General features: G+C 43.2%; 1 protein-coding gene across 2 annotated transcripts in view; it reads right to left on the reverse strand.

Moving 5' to 3' along the window:
• Positions 1–2,087: 2,087 nt before the first annotated feature.
• EFL1 (elongation factor like GTPase 1) overlaps positions 2,088–15,520 on the reverse strand; it is a 50,235-nt gene continuing 36,802 nt past the window's right edge. For both annotated transcript variants that reach the window (XM_081337177.1, XM_081337176.1), the window contains exons 16-20: positions 13,997–14,128; positions 12,930–13,077; positions 11,054–12,057; positions 9,570–9,754; positions 2,088–2,418 (exon numbers count right to left, since the gene is read on the reverse strand). In XM_081337177.1, the coding sequence (XP_081193303.1) occupies positions 2,230–2,418; positions 9,570–9,754; positions 11,054–12,057; positions 12,930–13,077; positions 13,997–14,128 (1,658 nt within the window). In that variant the 3' untranslated portion in view covers positions 2,088–2,229. The remainder of the gene's footprint in view (positions 2,419–9,569; positions 9,755–11,053; positions 12,058–12,929; positions 13,078–13,996; positions 14,129–15,520) is intronic.

Below are 15,520 nucleotides of genomic sequence, written 5' to 3' on the forward strand. Positions count from 1 at the left end.
GGAAATAGCCAACTAAGATTGGAAGGAGGAGTCAAGCGGGGACCTAGCTGGGAATCATTGTGCAGCTGCAAATGGCATAAGCTTGACCTCTCCCAAGATCTATGAAGCCTTATCTGGTTGTTCCCAGGGGAAGGCAAACATCTGGTGAGATTCCTGTAACATAGGCAATAATCGATAAAGTTGCTGACTTTATCTGAGTGGCTCTGGTGGCTTGTGCCTAACACCTAGGGACTATTATGCCCAATCCTGCCTTTTCCTGATCGTCAACCACATCACCAAAAGGCAATTTGAAATGGAAGTGGCAAGGAAGGTGGCCAAAATCTTGACTCCTCCCCCTTTTAAAGTTGACTGGCAACAACGCTGGCAGGCTAGGAAGTCAGTCGGTTTGTTTTCATGACTCTTGTTTTTTTTGGGAACCCTAGCCCACTGAGATCTGTTGTATATCCAGACTCTGGGCACTGTCTGAACTTGGCTGGCTCAGGAATTCTGGGAGTCCAAGTCCACAAGTCATAAAAGAGCCAAGGTTCCCCACCCCTGGCTCTATAAAGGAACTGACCATCAACTTACTGATGCCACTTTCTGTTAGCCATTAGACAAGCCAGCTAGACTTCTTCTTGGCAAACCTTGGACTCCCAATGCAATGCACTTAGCTTATCAATTGCAGGTAGTCCTCAACATATGACCACAATTGAGCCGCACATTTCTGTTGCTAAGCAAGACAGCAGTGAGTTACACCCCATTTTATGACCTTTCTAGCCACAGTTGTTAAGTGAATCACTGCAGTTGATAAGTTAGTAGCCTGGTTGTTAAGTGGATCTGGCTTCCCCATTGACTTTGCTCGTCAGAAGGTTGTAAAGGGGGATCACTGCGACCGTCATAATAAAAGCCAGTTGCCCAATGTCCAAATTTTGACCATGGGAACATTGCAATGGTCATTAAGTGTGAAAAATTGGTCATAAGTCACTTTTTAAGTGCTGCTGTAACTTTGAACAGTCGCTAAATGAATGATTATAAATCAAGGGCTACCTATACTGTGACATATACCTCCTAGGATTCTGCAGAAAGAAAGTGGAATGCGGCTTTGGTCCTAATTCGCAGGTTTCCTGAGAATATCAATTTCCACTAAGTTTACACAAATTTAAGCTTCACGTTCTCATGATGCAGATTCTATGCCTTCAAATACAAAGGCTGGTCCCTTGGAAGCCAAGAGGTAAACACGCTTGCATCTGTAAAAAAAAGAATATTCAATACTGGAAATTCCTTGTAATCTAACCCTGCTCCCTGGAATTCAATCTACATCTAAGGAAGGGTTAATGGAGGACACTGCTCATTACAGATGTGCTTTGGCAAACATGCAATAGAAAGCTGAGCAGTTTCCCTTCGTGGGTAATGATCGAGAAGTAACTAAATCAGAATACAGGCAACTGAAATAGCTGTACGTTCTTCTCAATTTCCACCCTTGCTCCTACCTTTCCACTGTTATTTTTCTGCGCCTATTTTAGCTCGGGAAGCCCCCTGGGAGAGGCACCTGTCAAATCTGCTCCTTGAGAAATGCCACACGCATAGAAAGTGTGGTATCCAGCTAATGAAAAGTAATTTTTTAAAATAGAAAGCAGAAGAAGCTGGGCTGATTCAAACTGGATGATTTTGCTGCACGGGGATAGTCGCTATCGGAGGGGGGGGAAAAATCCCCTTCCAACTCTGTTATTCTGTTAAATAAATACATCTGTACGTGCAACAAAATGATTCTCGTCAAAAACGTATTTAGACTGCACAAGCATGGCCTAACAGGCATCGTGTTAGAAGAGGCATCCCAAAAGGGGAAGAGAGACTGCTCGGATGGCATTTACTAACAACCGTCTTAAAAAAAAATAAAACCACTTTAGTATTTCTAAAACGCCGCTGAGGAATCAAGGGTACTTTTTCATCTGTTACTGGCTTTGACCTGATTTAATCTGACAAAAGAGGGCAGACCTACCACCCCAGGCTTGCGTGGGGAGTCTGCAGAGCTGCAGACATTCCTTGCTGACTGAGCTGACGTGAAAAATGTTTCCAGAAGGCAGAAAGTTTGGAAGTCCACCAGAAGGAAAATAAGAAAGCTTTGGTTTATTCAAACTCAAGCCACAGAAAACTGAGTCTAAGGGGAGCCCTGGAGCTCCAAGGTGACTTTTCTGAATCTCTGGAACAGAAGATAATCAGCCTGTTTTTTTAAGGGAAAAGTGACAGCAGTTATTTGTTCCTACTGAGAGTCCTCTGCTTCTCAGCGTGTTCCACAATTTTCTCTTCTACATACAGTCCCTTCCGCTTCCTCACAGCATTCATGTACTTGAGAGCCTGATTCTCGGAATCGGCTTTCTCCCCAAAGTGCAAATACTCCTCCTCGGTGGTGGGTACCCAAAATGGATCATCTGAAATGACCTGGGAAAAGAGAAATAGCATGAAGAGTGGTTAAGATGATTGTTGGGCTTGTTGACTTGTAGGCTGGCAGTTCAAGACCCAACCGCCTGGTGATGGGGTGAGCTCCCGTCACTTGCTCCAGCTCCTGCCAACCTAGCAATTCGAAAGCCTGCAGATGCAAGTAGATAAATAGGTACCACTTCAGTGGGAAGGTAACAGCATTCCGTAGCCTTGACATATAGTCATGCCGACCGTATGACCACTGAAGCATCTTTGTGCAACGCTGGCTTCCTCAGCTAAGAAATGGAGATGAGCACCCCCCCACTTAAGAGTTGGATACGGCTGGACAGGGGAAACCTTTAGCTTTTTTTTTTTATGAAGAGAGCTCATTCAAAGGAAGGAAGAACAGCTTGAAAATGATAATTCTCTAGTCGGGCAGCCAGAGGATAAACAAAATCTAAAGACTCCACTTGAAAGTATAACTCCAAGGAGCTTCTCCTTGACCTATCTACCAGCTTTCTTACAGACTGCCATTTTCTACATCGGCTGGCACTGCTTATTTTGTTTTACTCTTTTATCTCGATTTTTCCTGCCCTCGAGTATTGCTTCACATCTTGTGCACAGAGCCAGGACTTATTTGAAGTCTGGCCGTATGAAAACACAGTCAACTGAAGACACACACACACACACACACACACACACACACACACAGAGAGAGAGAGAGAGAGAGAGAGAGAGAGAGAGAGAGAGAGAGAGAGAGAGAGAGAGAGAAACAAAGCCCCCCCAGAATGCTCAGTGTGAATTTCAGGGAGTTTAGTCTGATCACATCTGGAGTGGAGGCCACCGGCTAGGGAGAGCTGTCCTTGGCTGTGTGGTGGCTTGGAAAGAACACAGGAATCTCGAAGAGACACAGGCAGCAAGTGTGAATTTCTTCAGAAGGGTTTTGCTGCGGTTTCTAAATGATTGAGTGTGGCGCGTGGAAGAAACCTACAAAATGAGGCTGCCTAGGAGAAATGCTGCAGGAGAAGAGAGAGCTTCTTCCTGTTCATTTTGGAGCAGCAGCAAAGGAAAAAAAACGGTCCTCTCCCACCCCTCATCGCAGGACACAGCTCCTCTTTCGCTGAAAATACCGATCAGCTTCCAAAACGACAACCGTATTGCAGCAAGTCAAAAACGAAAGCAGTAGGCTGCACCTTTGCATTAAAGGATATCTGTTTCCAATTCCACTTTGCTGGCAGGATTGTACATTTGACTTTTCTTGTGGGAGCCAAAATAATCATACTTTATGCTTAATCCTATTCTTCCCTAAACCAGTGCTAGCCAAATGGGGTGGATTCCTGCTCAATAAGGGGTTTTTTTATTTACAAATTAAATAAAATACAAACTCAGAAAAAGGAGAAAAATAATACAAGAACAAAATAAAACTAAGTAAGACAAAAAAAAACCTGTGCACAGGAAACACACACACACACACACACACACACACACACACACACACAGAGAGACTCAGTTAAATACTGATAAATATATTTCAAGAATAATAGTTTCTCCTCCTTGTGAAACAGCCGCAGAGTTTATGAACTTCTACAACTCTGCTTACCCAATCAATTTGTCTTGGCATCTATCTACTATATAAACTAAAATGGGCTGGATTCCTAATTCCATCACTCTGATTTCTGGACATTGCTCTTCCAGGCTAGGGATGATGGGAGTGACAGACTTTGGGAGAAGAGGTTTAAATTTTCTTAAATCTTGCCTTCTTGGCTAAGGTTAATTAAGAGTGAAATGGTACACACTATGGAAGAGCAGGGAAATACATGGCTTAAAAAAGGATAATTAAAACCATATCCAGGCATCTATAAAACCAGGTCAGCTGCCACTCACCAAGCCTCTTAAGAGAGACAAAAAAGTTCCTGAACTGCAGTAATGTTTCTTTTTTAGCACTGCTATTGTGTTAATAGGGGGACACGGTGGCTCAGTGGGTTAGGACGCTGAGCTTGTCGATCAAATGGTCGGCAGTTCGGCGGGTCGAATCCCGAGTGCCGCGTAACAGAGTGAGTGCCTGTTACTCGTCCCAGTTTCTGCCAACCTAGCAGTTCGAAAGCACATAAAAAATGCAAGTAGAAAAATAGGGACCACTACGGTGGGAAGGTAACAGCGTTCCGTGCACCTTTGGGCGTCTAGTCATGCTGGCCACATGACCACGGAGACATCCTCGGACAAGCGCTGGCTCTTCGGCTTTGAAACGGAGATGAGCACCAGCCCCTAGAGTTGGAAACTACTAGCACGCATGTGCGGGGGAACCTTTACCTTTATTGTGCTAAAAGGTGATGGGGAAAGTAAAATAAAATAACCAGTGAACAGCTTTCCAAAGCATGCAAAGACTGAACTACACATATCTACTTTGTGATCTATATGGCCTTAATATGTTTGCTATGTGGTTAACTCCAATTCATCCTTGCCACATGAGATCCCCAATGAAATTTAAGCTTGATGAAATCTTGGCCGTGGATCTCGCCGGCTGGCCACTTAGTCAAGTTCTCCAGATTTGTTGAAACCAGATGTTTACAGAGGAAGCATGGCAGTCAAACTCAGAAACAAAAATGAGAATGGAACAGATCAGAAGAGGGCTCATCTCTCCTCCTCTGACTGAAAGACATTAAGTCTGCCATCTGGATAAAACCGAGACGTGATCACTGGAAGTGCCTCGGATTGTATCTTAACAAAAACAAATTTTAGATTCAGCTCTCTTTGACCTGATCAACAGCGACAAATGCTCCTAAACGCACAACAGTAAAAAGAAAGCACGTGTCTTGTCATGCTGTTATTAAAAGGACCTCCGTAGATATTAGTCAAACAATCACTTGGCTATTGTAATATAAAAGGTAATGGTTTCCCTGTCCAATCACATCCGATTCCAGGGCACCGAGCTTATCTCTGTATCTTGGCCAAGGGAACCAGCTTTGTCCAAAGACTATTTTCATGTCATGTGGCCAGTACGGCTATATGCCGAAGGCACACGGGACACTGTTAACTTCCCACCAAAGTGGTACCTATTTATCTACTTGCATTTGCTTGCTTTCAAACTGCTAGGTGGGCAGGAGCCTGAGGCAAGGGACAGGAGCTCACCCCGTTGCATAGCGCTTGGGTCTTGAACCCGGGCTGTCAGCTCTCCAGCTGAAAAACTGAACGTCTTTAACCACTGGGCCATTGTGTCCCCTATTGCAATTTATCTTCCCATTAAAAAAAATGCAAAGGTAGTTGATGTTAACCCATAAGCAAGTCTACATCACAGCCAGGGATAAGCAACACAGGAATTGATGGGGGGGGGGGGAGAGAAAAAAACCAGCTATCTCTAGCAGAAAATCTCCCTACAAAGCATGAGTTTATTAAAAGTAGGAATAAAAAAGGGCTTACAATAAAATCTGACAGCTGGCAATATATTTAAACCAACCAATCAGCTGGAAAACAGCTAAAGAAAGTAAATTTTCCAAGAAACAGGAAATAATAATATATTATACAATGTCAAAATAGTACTAAATCATGGACCCAAATTAAATTCTGATACTGTACAACGAGTGGCCCAAGATGAGTGACGCATATCAGCATTTTGCAGTCAAGTAGATAACTGAATGAGGTTTAGGCATACATGATGCATTTTGACAGACATCGTTAAATTTGCTAAAATTAATAATGGTGTTATGGATTATTGATAATTTACAACATTACACAACTGCACCTCGGTAAGATATCATCTTCTCCCTGAATTACATCTACATCTAACTTGGAATTCATTTTCTGTGATTTATTAAGAATAAAAAACTGGACTGATAAAAAACCGCTGCTACGAAAGCTATAGAATTTTCCAGGCCAGCTATCAATCAGGTTTCTTTTTAATTTTATCATCTTTTAAACTTAGAAAGAGAACGGGTTGATTTTTAGTTTTTGGGTATCAGTGTATAGAATTTACTAACACTGCAATGAAAGGTAAACATTTAAGACAGCTGTATTTTAATCAAAATTCTGGTGGGGAGGCTTGTTGTTTTTTTTTTGTTTTTTTGCCTTGTATTTAAAACTTTGCGGTTACTCCTCATTGCACATTAAACCCACAAACAAACAAACAATAGATATTGTGATTCTGGACTGTCATTTCATAAGAAAGGGATCTTGTAGGTAAGATGGGCAACCCAACGATCTAATTAATAAATAAACAAATCCCCAGCACATTATAAAGAAGCCTCGTAGGCCTCTAAATAGGGTCTGGGTTTGCTATTTTGCTGGCCCCCTTTGTTGGGGGAAATGGGTGGCAGAGAAAACTCCCCAGAGATGGGTTGCTTTGCAACTGTGGCCTTTACCTTGCCTAGATAAGCTTGCTTGGTACAGATAGGGGGGTGGCGTACCAATTTAATCCATCCATCAATCAATCATGTTTCCTGGTGGGTTATAAGAAATTCCTCTCCCTTCCAATTCAGTTATATTCCTTCGTAGCAACTGGAAACGTTAACGCTGCGGCATTCCAAATGGTGGTTAAGAAGGAGATCAGGGGGGAGTGTTCAGATCCGTTGTGGATGATGGCAAAAAAACAGCAGTCCTATTTTTAATAAACCCTGCCTACTATTGTTTGCCTTGGGGCCAGTCAAGCAAATAGAAATGGAAGGAAGAGCAGGGTGTGTGTGTGTGTGCAGATTTAAGTTAAAGAGTGTCAATTCTAATGCCAGGGGAAGTGTGACATAGCCTGAATTTTAAATCCACGCCCAGGAAAACAAAAACAGTCTTGCACAAGGTACTTTATTGTCTTTTGCTAATACAGGCAGAGGTACAAGCAGACCTGAGAATTATTATTTTGCACCCATGCCTGTGGGTTTTTTTCCACACAGGGGAAAGAAAGAAGAAAGAAAGAAAGAAAGAAAGAAAGAAAGAAAGAAAGAAAGAAAGAAAGAAAGAAAGAAAGAAAGAAAGAAAGAAAGAAAGAAAGAAAGAAAGAAAGAAAGAAAGAAAGAAAGAAAGAAAGAAAGAAAGAAAGAAAGAAAGAAAGAAAGAAAGGGGAGAGAGAGAATAGATTGCAAATGAACTCCATCTTAGAAACTGGATGTTGTTCTATATTCTCTGTTCTTTAAAAGGTCTTCCATTCCAAACCTCTGGACTGTAAATTACATGGTTTGAGACAAATACAGTTTAAGAATGATTAAGAGGTAGAAAACTGTGGGAAATGTAGGAGATCCATTTATTTTATTGCTATGATCATCCCACAAAGAGACTTTAGAATTTACTATTTTGGCATTTAGAAATATTCTAACTTCTAAAAAATAACCCTTTTAAACGGGATAGCTTTGCCAAGCATTTCCCAGCCCAGCTTAACGTTGGTTAGTTAATTTGTTGACTAAAGACCAGCTATGTTTAAGGAGCTCAGAGATCCATCAGCAGGGGTCTCTGACTGGCTCTATCCATCAATAGGGATCTTGATAATTGCTCTGGGAAATCCACTTAGAGAAGAAATTCTATTTAGACATCACAGAAGATCTCAACCAACACAATGTTTTTTTAACCCTTTTACAACCGTTGATTCATACGGTACTTATAAACTGTGCCACAGGTAGCTTGCATTTGCATAATCAACCTGTTTTCCCCCTCCCTTCTTCCTCCCTCTCATCCTAATTTAAATCCTACATCAGTTTAGCCATTCCAAGCATCGGATGAAGCGAGCTGTAATTCATGACAGTTTATAGCTTTTAATAAAATGTGTTAACTCAGAAAAGATGCTCCCAGACGTCGGATTTTGGCTAACGCAGTTCTTTTTCATACGTTTTCAAGCTATCCCAGTATCTTTCGTTAAGTTGCACAATTATCTTTTAAAATCCATCTAATCCATCCTCAGCACGCTTTGTGGCTGCAACTTCTGTAAGCTAATTTTGATTGACATAATGACGGCTTCCCTTTCTCTCTTGTAAATCTATTGACAATCAATTTCATCAAACCACCACATTTTACTGCCAGCGGACAAGGAAGGAAAATGTTTCGTTTTGTTAGGTAACAATGCAAAGAAAGGAATTAATTTCTGGAGGAAAATGGAAACCAATCTTTCCCAATGAAAACCTTATTTCTATACTTAGTGGAAACAAATAACCAGAACTTGGCAAAGTTTTTGCCTTGTTGCTGGTCACCAATGACAGCCTGACACTAGTGGATCCTTAATACAAGCTCACAACAGTCTCATGATCTACATCAGGCAAAACACACTGAAAGAGGGAAGATGTCAGCTCCCACCTTATGTTTGCTTGTGCCTCACTGCTATGTGGTGACAGTCTGCTATGAACTATGGGGAGGGGGGGGAATGTTTGGGGAAATGAAACTAAATGCTGTATCTCCTCCAGACGCTGCCTCAACGCCACCCAGCTAGAGGGAAGGAGCTGCATACGAAAGCATGCTTGGATTGGCTGTTATGAAAGCATCTTGGCTGAACCTGATTGGTTACACGGGTGGGCGATGAGAGACAGCTAAGGGAAGGAAAAGTGGAACTTAGGGATTTGGATGCGCGATTCTCAGCTCCGGCTTTGCACTACTGCAATTTGCTTGACTTCTAATCAAGCGACACCTTTCTCAACCAACGGAGCCAAAGATGGTTTCTACTTAGAGGTGTAAGTTGTGGCAGATCCGACAACGGAATTCTATAACTTCTAATAAAGGTAAAGGTTCCCCCGCACATGCGTGCTAGTCGTTTCCAACTCTAGGGGCCGGTGCTCATCTCCGTTTCAAAGCCAAAGAGCCAGTGCTTGTCCGAGGACGTCTCCGTGGTCGTGGCTGGCATGACTAGACGCCAAAGGCGCACAGAACGCTGTTACCTTCCCACTGTAGTGGTCCCTATTTTTCTACTTGCATTTTTACGTGCTTTCGAACTGCTAGGTTGGCAGAAGCTGGGACGAGTAACAGGCGCTCACTCTTACGCGGCACTCGGGATTTGACCCACCAAACTGCCGACCTTCTGATCGACAAGCTCAGCGTCCTAACCCACTGAGCCACCACATCCCTTAACTTCTAATAGGAGGTAACAAAAGCACATTTTTTTAAAATCCTGACTGCCTTTTGCTATCTTCCCTCTCCCTTTTATTATGCAGCTGTAGGAAATCTTGCATGGACTGATTAACGGGGGGGGGGGGGGAGAAGAGAAATTTTACCTCCCAGTGACTGAAAATCAGTTGTGGACTGGCCAGGCCGCTTGTTCTCTTCCGGATTTCATCAGCAAAACCAAAGCTCTCCGCTACTGGCAATAAGGCCTTGATGATAAAGATGTCCGTCCCTTCCTTCATCTCCTCTTGCAATACTCGGCCGACTCGCTTGGATAGGACGGCATACACACGACCTGACAAAACATGGGTGATATTATTTCATTGGCCTTCTCACCAACTATCTGCCCGTTTAGATTTGTAGCTCAGGGTTGAAGTGAAGACTCCTTGGTGCTAAGTAACATCGTCAGAGCACTGATGATGTTACTTAGTTTGGTAATGAAATGTCTGCAAGACAACAAGCAAGCTCAGAGAGCGCCAAGGACCCCATAGCTGTCATCCTCCTCTTCCTCTTCTACCTTATGTTACCTGGTTGGGTAATGTCTGCAGGAAAACAAGCAAGCTCAGAGAGCACCAAGGAGTCCTCAGATATATATTTACTGAATTAGGAAACCTAATTAATATATATGGCAAACGAAGCAGACAAGCTTTCAAGAAATGGTATTTGTGGCAAGCTATTATCCAGGATGTATAAAAGATTTTGAAAAGGAGGAGGAGGGTTGGAGCAAGTGCTGTTCACAGCTGCAATCTTAGCAATCAAACAAGGGACAAGGCATTCAGGATGTAAAATAAAAATAACTCGCATAACCAACATTATAAACCACCCTTCGCCAATTGATTTTTTTTTCCCCCAGCGTGGGCGGCCGTACCAAATTAAATTAATTAAATTAGTTCGCCACCATCCAGATCTATTCAACCGCTAATCAGTCAATGCCTGGGAATTCTAGGCACAATGAGCCAAAATATTTGAAAGGGATCTACGTATTGTCACTTATTATTTCTCAGTTTTAATACTTTAAATAGGTAGATAATCTGCTCAGGAAATGTTGGTTATTGCAAATGTTGGGGATTGAAGCCCACGCGTCTTAAAGTTGCCACATTCAAAAAACATTGTGCTAAGCAAACACAAATTGCTCAAAGTCTCTTCAGCAGCTTCTGCTCTCTAACCACACTCTCCTCCTACAGATGTCATCCTTCAGCAGCTACCGGTGTCCTCGACTTACGACAGTGCATTCAGCGAGTGTTCCAAGTTGCAACAGCACTGGAAAAGTGACTTACGACCATTTTTTCACACTTATAACTGTTGCAGCATTCCCCCCCTGGTCACTTGATCAAAATTCAGGTGCTTGGTAGCGGACTCATATGCATGACGGTTGCAGCGTCCCGGGGTCACGTGATCCCCTCTTAGGACCTTTTATGACAAGCAGAGTCAAGGGGGGAAGCCAGATTCACTTAACAACCGTGTTCCTAATTTAACAACTATAATGACTCACGTAACAGAACTGTCGTTAAAATGGGGCAGAGCTAACTTAAAAGTGTCTCCCTTAGCAACGGACACTGTACACTCTTTGTTGCGTTTTGGCTCTTTTTGTTACCTAGGACTTCTGCCGTGGCCATAATTTCGCAGGTATACATGGCGGTCATCAGTCTCTGGGGCTTGACTTGCATGGCGTAGCGGCACGCTTCCTTCATGGTTGCAATCAGTTGGCCTGAGAAAGGACCGTAACAGTCCACATTCAACATCTCCCCTCTGCGCTTGTTCAGTGATTTTAGGCTGCGCCTCTCGTCCTCTTGCAGTTCGTCTTCGGAAACGGGTTCCGTCTCGATCCTGGATGGAGGGGAGGCTTTCTCTTGGTCTCCTTTCCCTTCCGCGGCCTTCCCTTCCTCCGAATCCTGCCTGCTGAGTGACATCTGCTCAGCAAATCTGCTCATCTCCCATTTCTCCACCGAAAAGCAGACGCCCATCAGCGGTTCTTCACACATGGGTCCAGAGAGCGTAGCCAGCTGAAACCCACTGACGATGCTGTTGTCCAAATCCCGATACAGACCCGCTTCCTTGGTCGGCTTGATGCCTTCTAGGCACTGCCAGATGGACCTTTTGTAGCCTTCGCATCTATTCAGTAAGATGTTAGGGCCGCATTTCCGAGGGCCGAAGGACCAGATCCCTTCCACAGCATTTCTCCATTTCCAGCCCTGCAGGTTTTGTTCTAGTTTTTGCTTGAATTCCTGGATCCGACTGAGAGTCCTCTGGTTCATCTCCTCTGTGTTCTTGTCTTCGTTAAGAGAAGAGGCAAGCAGCTCTATGGTTCGAATTAGCTCACTGTTTTCCTCCAGCAGCTGGGTTATTTCCTCTGGAAGCGGCGTGGCTCGTACGCTGAGAGTGGCATACTTGTTTGGCGTTGATATTGTTACGAGTCCATCTGAATCCACTTGCACCCCTTCGGGGATTTTATTCTGCTCCTCCTTACTCTGGTGTATGACAGCAACTTTATGCTGCCTTCCTATTTCTTCGTTCACCATATCCACTTTGGGAGGTCTTGTGATGGTTTCTCGGAAGGGGATAATTGGCTCAGATACACTGATTTCTATTCTGGCAAACCTATGGAAAGCAAAAAAAAAAAGCTAGTGTCAGGTCTGATGACAGATACGGTTTAAGTCCACTGGTAGGTTAACATTATCACCTGATTCCACATCAACTTTCTGGGCAAAAATGATGGGATTCTACAACACTGGGCACAGAGCAAAGACATATTTCATTTTATTGCACATGAGGCTCACAACTACCTCTAGCTTGGCTATCTGGCCTTGCAGGATACAGGATGGTTATCCTGAATCTGAAGCATTCCTGATGTTGCTTATTGTCAGATGGCAATCTATTTTTCATCATCCCAACCATTACTGGCTAATTGCAGAAAAAAACATCTCGGTAAACAAACTGGCAAGGACAGATTCTTTTCCAGCTTCTCCAACTATAGCCATTCCTAGCTTAGTGACCATATTCCAATGACCAGGTTAAGGGAAATGGTCACTAACTGAACGTGTGTTGTGTGTGTGTGTGTGTGTGAGAGAGAGAGAGAGAGAGAGAAAGAGAGAGAGAGAGAGACTGCAAAATCACTGTTTGCTGCCATCTCATTCAGACAAAATTCTCTAAACCAGTGTTACTCCCACTCTGCTGAACGTTGTCAGATGCACAAATTTAATCATAAATGTGTGTGTTGGTTGGAAAATGATATTTTTAAATTACATATGTATTAGTGAATGGTTGCTAACTGAAGTGGACACTAAACGAAAACGGAGTGTATATGTCATAGTAGCACTCGTCTCTGATTTGATGAGGACACCGGACAACCTAGGTTTCTGTTTCTGCCCTGTCATAAAACTATTATTATGAGTCTAAATTCCTTCATAATATCGTATAAAGCCGTTACTGTAAGCATGCTCCTTTTCACTTCCTTTTCCCCCATAACCCACCTTTCTTTCAAGTCATCCAAACAGCGCTGCAGATGGACTTCTCCTGCAGTAACTAAGACATGCTCGCCTGTCTCTTGGATCAAAATCTGTACACATGGATCGGCTTGGTTTAAGAGTTTCATTCCTTTAACCAACTGAGGCATCTCACCTGGAAAAGTCAAAAGCAGGTTCAAACAGGACGCAGCTAGAAACACCTTGTTTCAAAGAATCATACAATAGAACAAGAGAGCGGCAGAACAGGAGCGCACAGCCAGGAATGAAATCTTTTATTCTGAGTTCACATCAAATCCATGACCCTCCTTTTGAGTGAATGCCCTAGATCAGGGGTAGGCAACCTTGGCTCTTTTGTGACTCGTGGACTTCAACTCCCAGAATTCCTGAGCCAGCATGGCTCAGCTTGGAAACTTCTCCCTTTCCCCTCAGGATGGCTGGCTCAGGAATTCTGGGAGTTGAAGTCCACAAGTCATAAATGAGCCAAGGTTGCCTACCCCTGCCCTAGATGCCTATGGAGATTCTCGGTCCTCCAGGTCATAGTTATCCCAAAGGTGCTTTTTCACCAGGCAACTGGACTTTCTTGTTTTTCTTTGAAGACATTTTGCTTCTCATCCAAGAAGCTTCTTCAGCTCTGTACTCCTGCACCATTCGAATGGTGTTCATCCCAAGGTGCATAGCTAAATGTCCATGGAGATTCTCAGACATCCAGGCCATGGTTGTCCCAAAGGTGCTTTTTCACCAGCCAGCTGGACTTCCTTGCTTTTCTTTGAAGACGTTTCACTTCTCATCCGAGAAGCTTCTTCTTTCCATCCCCCATGGAACAGTCAGAGCTGAAAAAGCTTCTCGGATGAGAAGTGAAATGTCTTCAAAGAAAAAAATCAAGAAAGTCCAGTTGCCTGGTGAAAAAGCCTCTTTGGGAATGCCCTAGAATTAAAAGGCGATCCTTCTGCTTTCTTACCCCAGTACTCTTGTTACTTTTTTTTTCACCTTGTGATTTTTTTAAAAATTTTTGAGGTGGGGTAGCTTCCAATAGAGATAAGTTCTTTAAAAAAAAACCCAGAGAATATTCTTACTTGGGTGCTTCGGCTCAACAGCCACTCGTACAATTGGTGTTGCTTCAAAGTTGAGTGGATTAAATGGTGGACAAGCCGGCGAGGAGGACAAGGTTGCTGATTTTAAAACAAACTCTTGCAAGCCACCTATTCCTGAAAGGCATCAAAATGGGAATTCAAAACACACATTGCATCGATATTGGTTCCCTCACTAAAGGCGATGGGAAAACATTAAAAAACGAGACATGGAACGTTTGAACCTAGATTAGACAGATAGATAAACCTTTATTGTCATTTTTTTCCTGTGGGCACAATGGCCCACTTTAAAAATGAAATTTAGTTGCTTGCTCTCAAAGTGTACACATACATAATACACATTTAAACATACTATGTACAACATACGTATATACCTACACCCTTGTCTATAAGCAAGATATAAATATTAACCACTGTCCATCTTGAATACATGAACAGAAGGAGGAAGCTTGAGAGTTCACAAGGTTTATACTGTATGGAACGACACTGTGGCTGAATCTGGATGTTCTGCTTCGGACACCACGGAGCCCCCTCCTCCCAGAAGGTAACAAGGTAAACAGGTCGTGAAGAGGAGGTGTAGCATCCCAGACAATCTTACGGACCCTGCTCAAGCAACGCTTCTGTGCCATGTCCTGGATGGAAGGGAGGGAACTGCCAATGATCTTTTTTTTAATATTTTATTTTATCTCATTTATATCCCGCCCTTCTCCGAAGACTCAGGGTGGCTTACAATTTAAAGCACAAATCAATGTGCTTAGCAATAGCCTTCATTCTATGTATATGCCTGCTTATTAGGGCTTTCATACACCCCCCCCCCCAAGCGGCATTATTACAAAGTCAGCTTAATTGCCCCCAACAATCTGGGTCCTCATTTTACCTACCTCGGAAGGATGGAAGGCTGAGTCAACCTTGAGCCTGGTGGGACTCGAACCTGCACTAATTGCAGGCAGCTGGTGTTACTTAAGGAGGCATTAGCCCACTGCTCCACCAAGGCTCTTTTTTCAGCCCTCACCACTCTCTGCACCGCTTTCCTGTCTGAAGCGGTGATGTTTACAGGTTATTTTCATGATGGACACAGCTGCAATGGTCATTAAGTGTGAAAAACGGTTCCACTGTAATGTCGAGCAGTCACTAAATGAACAGTTGTAAGTCAAGGGCTTCCTGTACACTGCCCCATTATGGCTACCATTCAACTCAGTGGAGAAAGCCATGCTGAAAAAATCAAGGTGCTGTGGTGAATTCAGTGGCGTTTGCCTTTGCAATTGTTAAGAGTTCACTTTTTAGCATTTGGCTGCTATCCATCATCTGGACTGGCTTTCTGATGGTAGAAAAACATATCGCCCGAGTGCCTTAAACTGAAGATGTAAATACAACTCCTTCAGTTTTCATTATTGTAGCCGTATCCTTCATGTCCGATAGATCCTGAAAGTATTTGCTCTCTATGTAATTGACAATGAAACGGAGCAAGCTGTAAAAACATTATGTTTTAGGATAATGCCAAGTGAGAAT

This window comes from Vipera berus, assembly GCF_964194415.1.
Source record: "Vipera berus genome assembly, chromosome: 12".
NCBI classification, from domain to species: Eukaryota; Metazoa; Chordata; class Lepidosauria; order Squamata; family Viperidae; genus Vipera; species Vipera berus.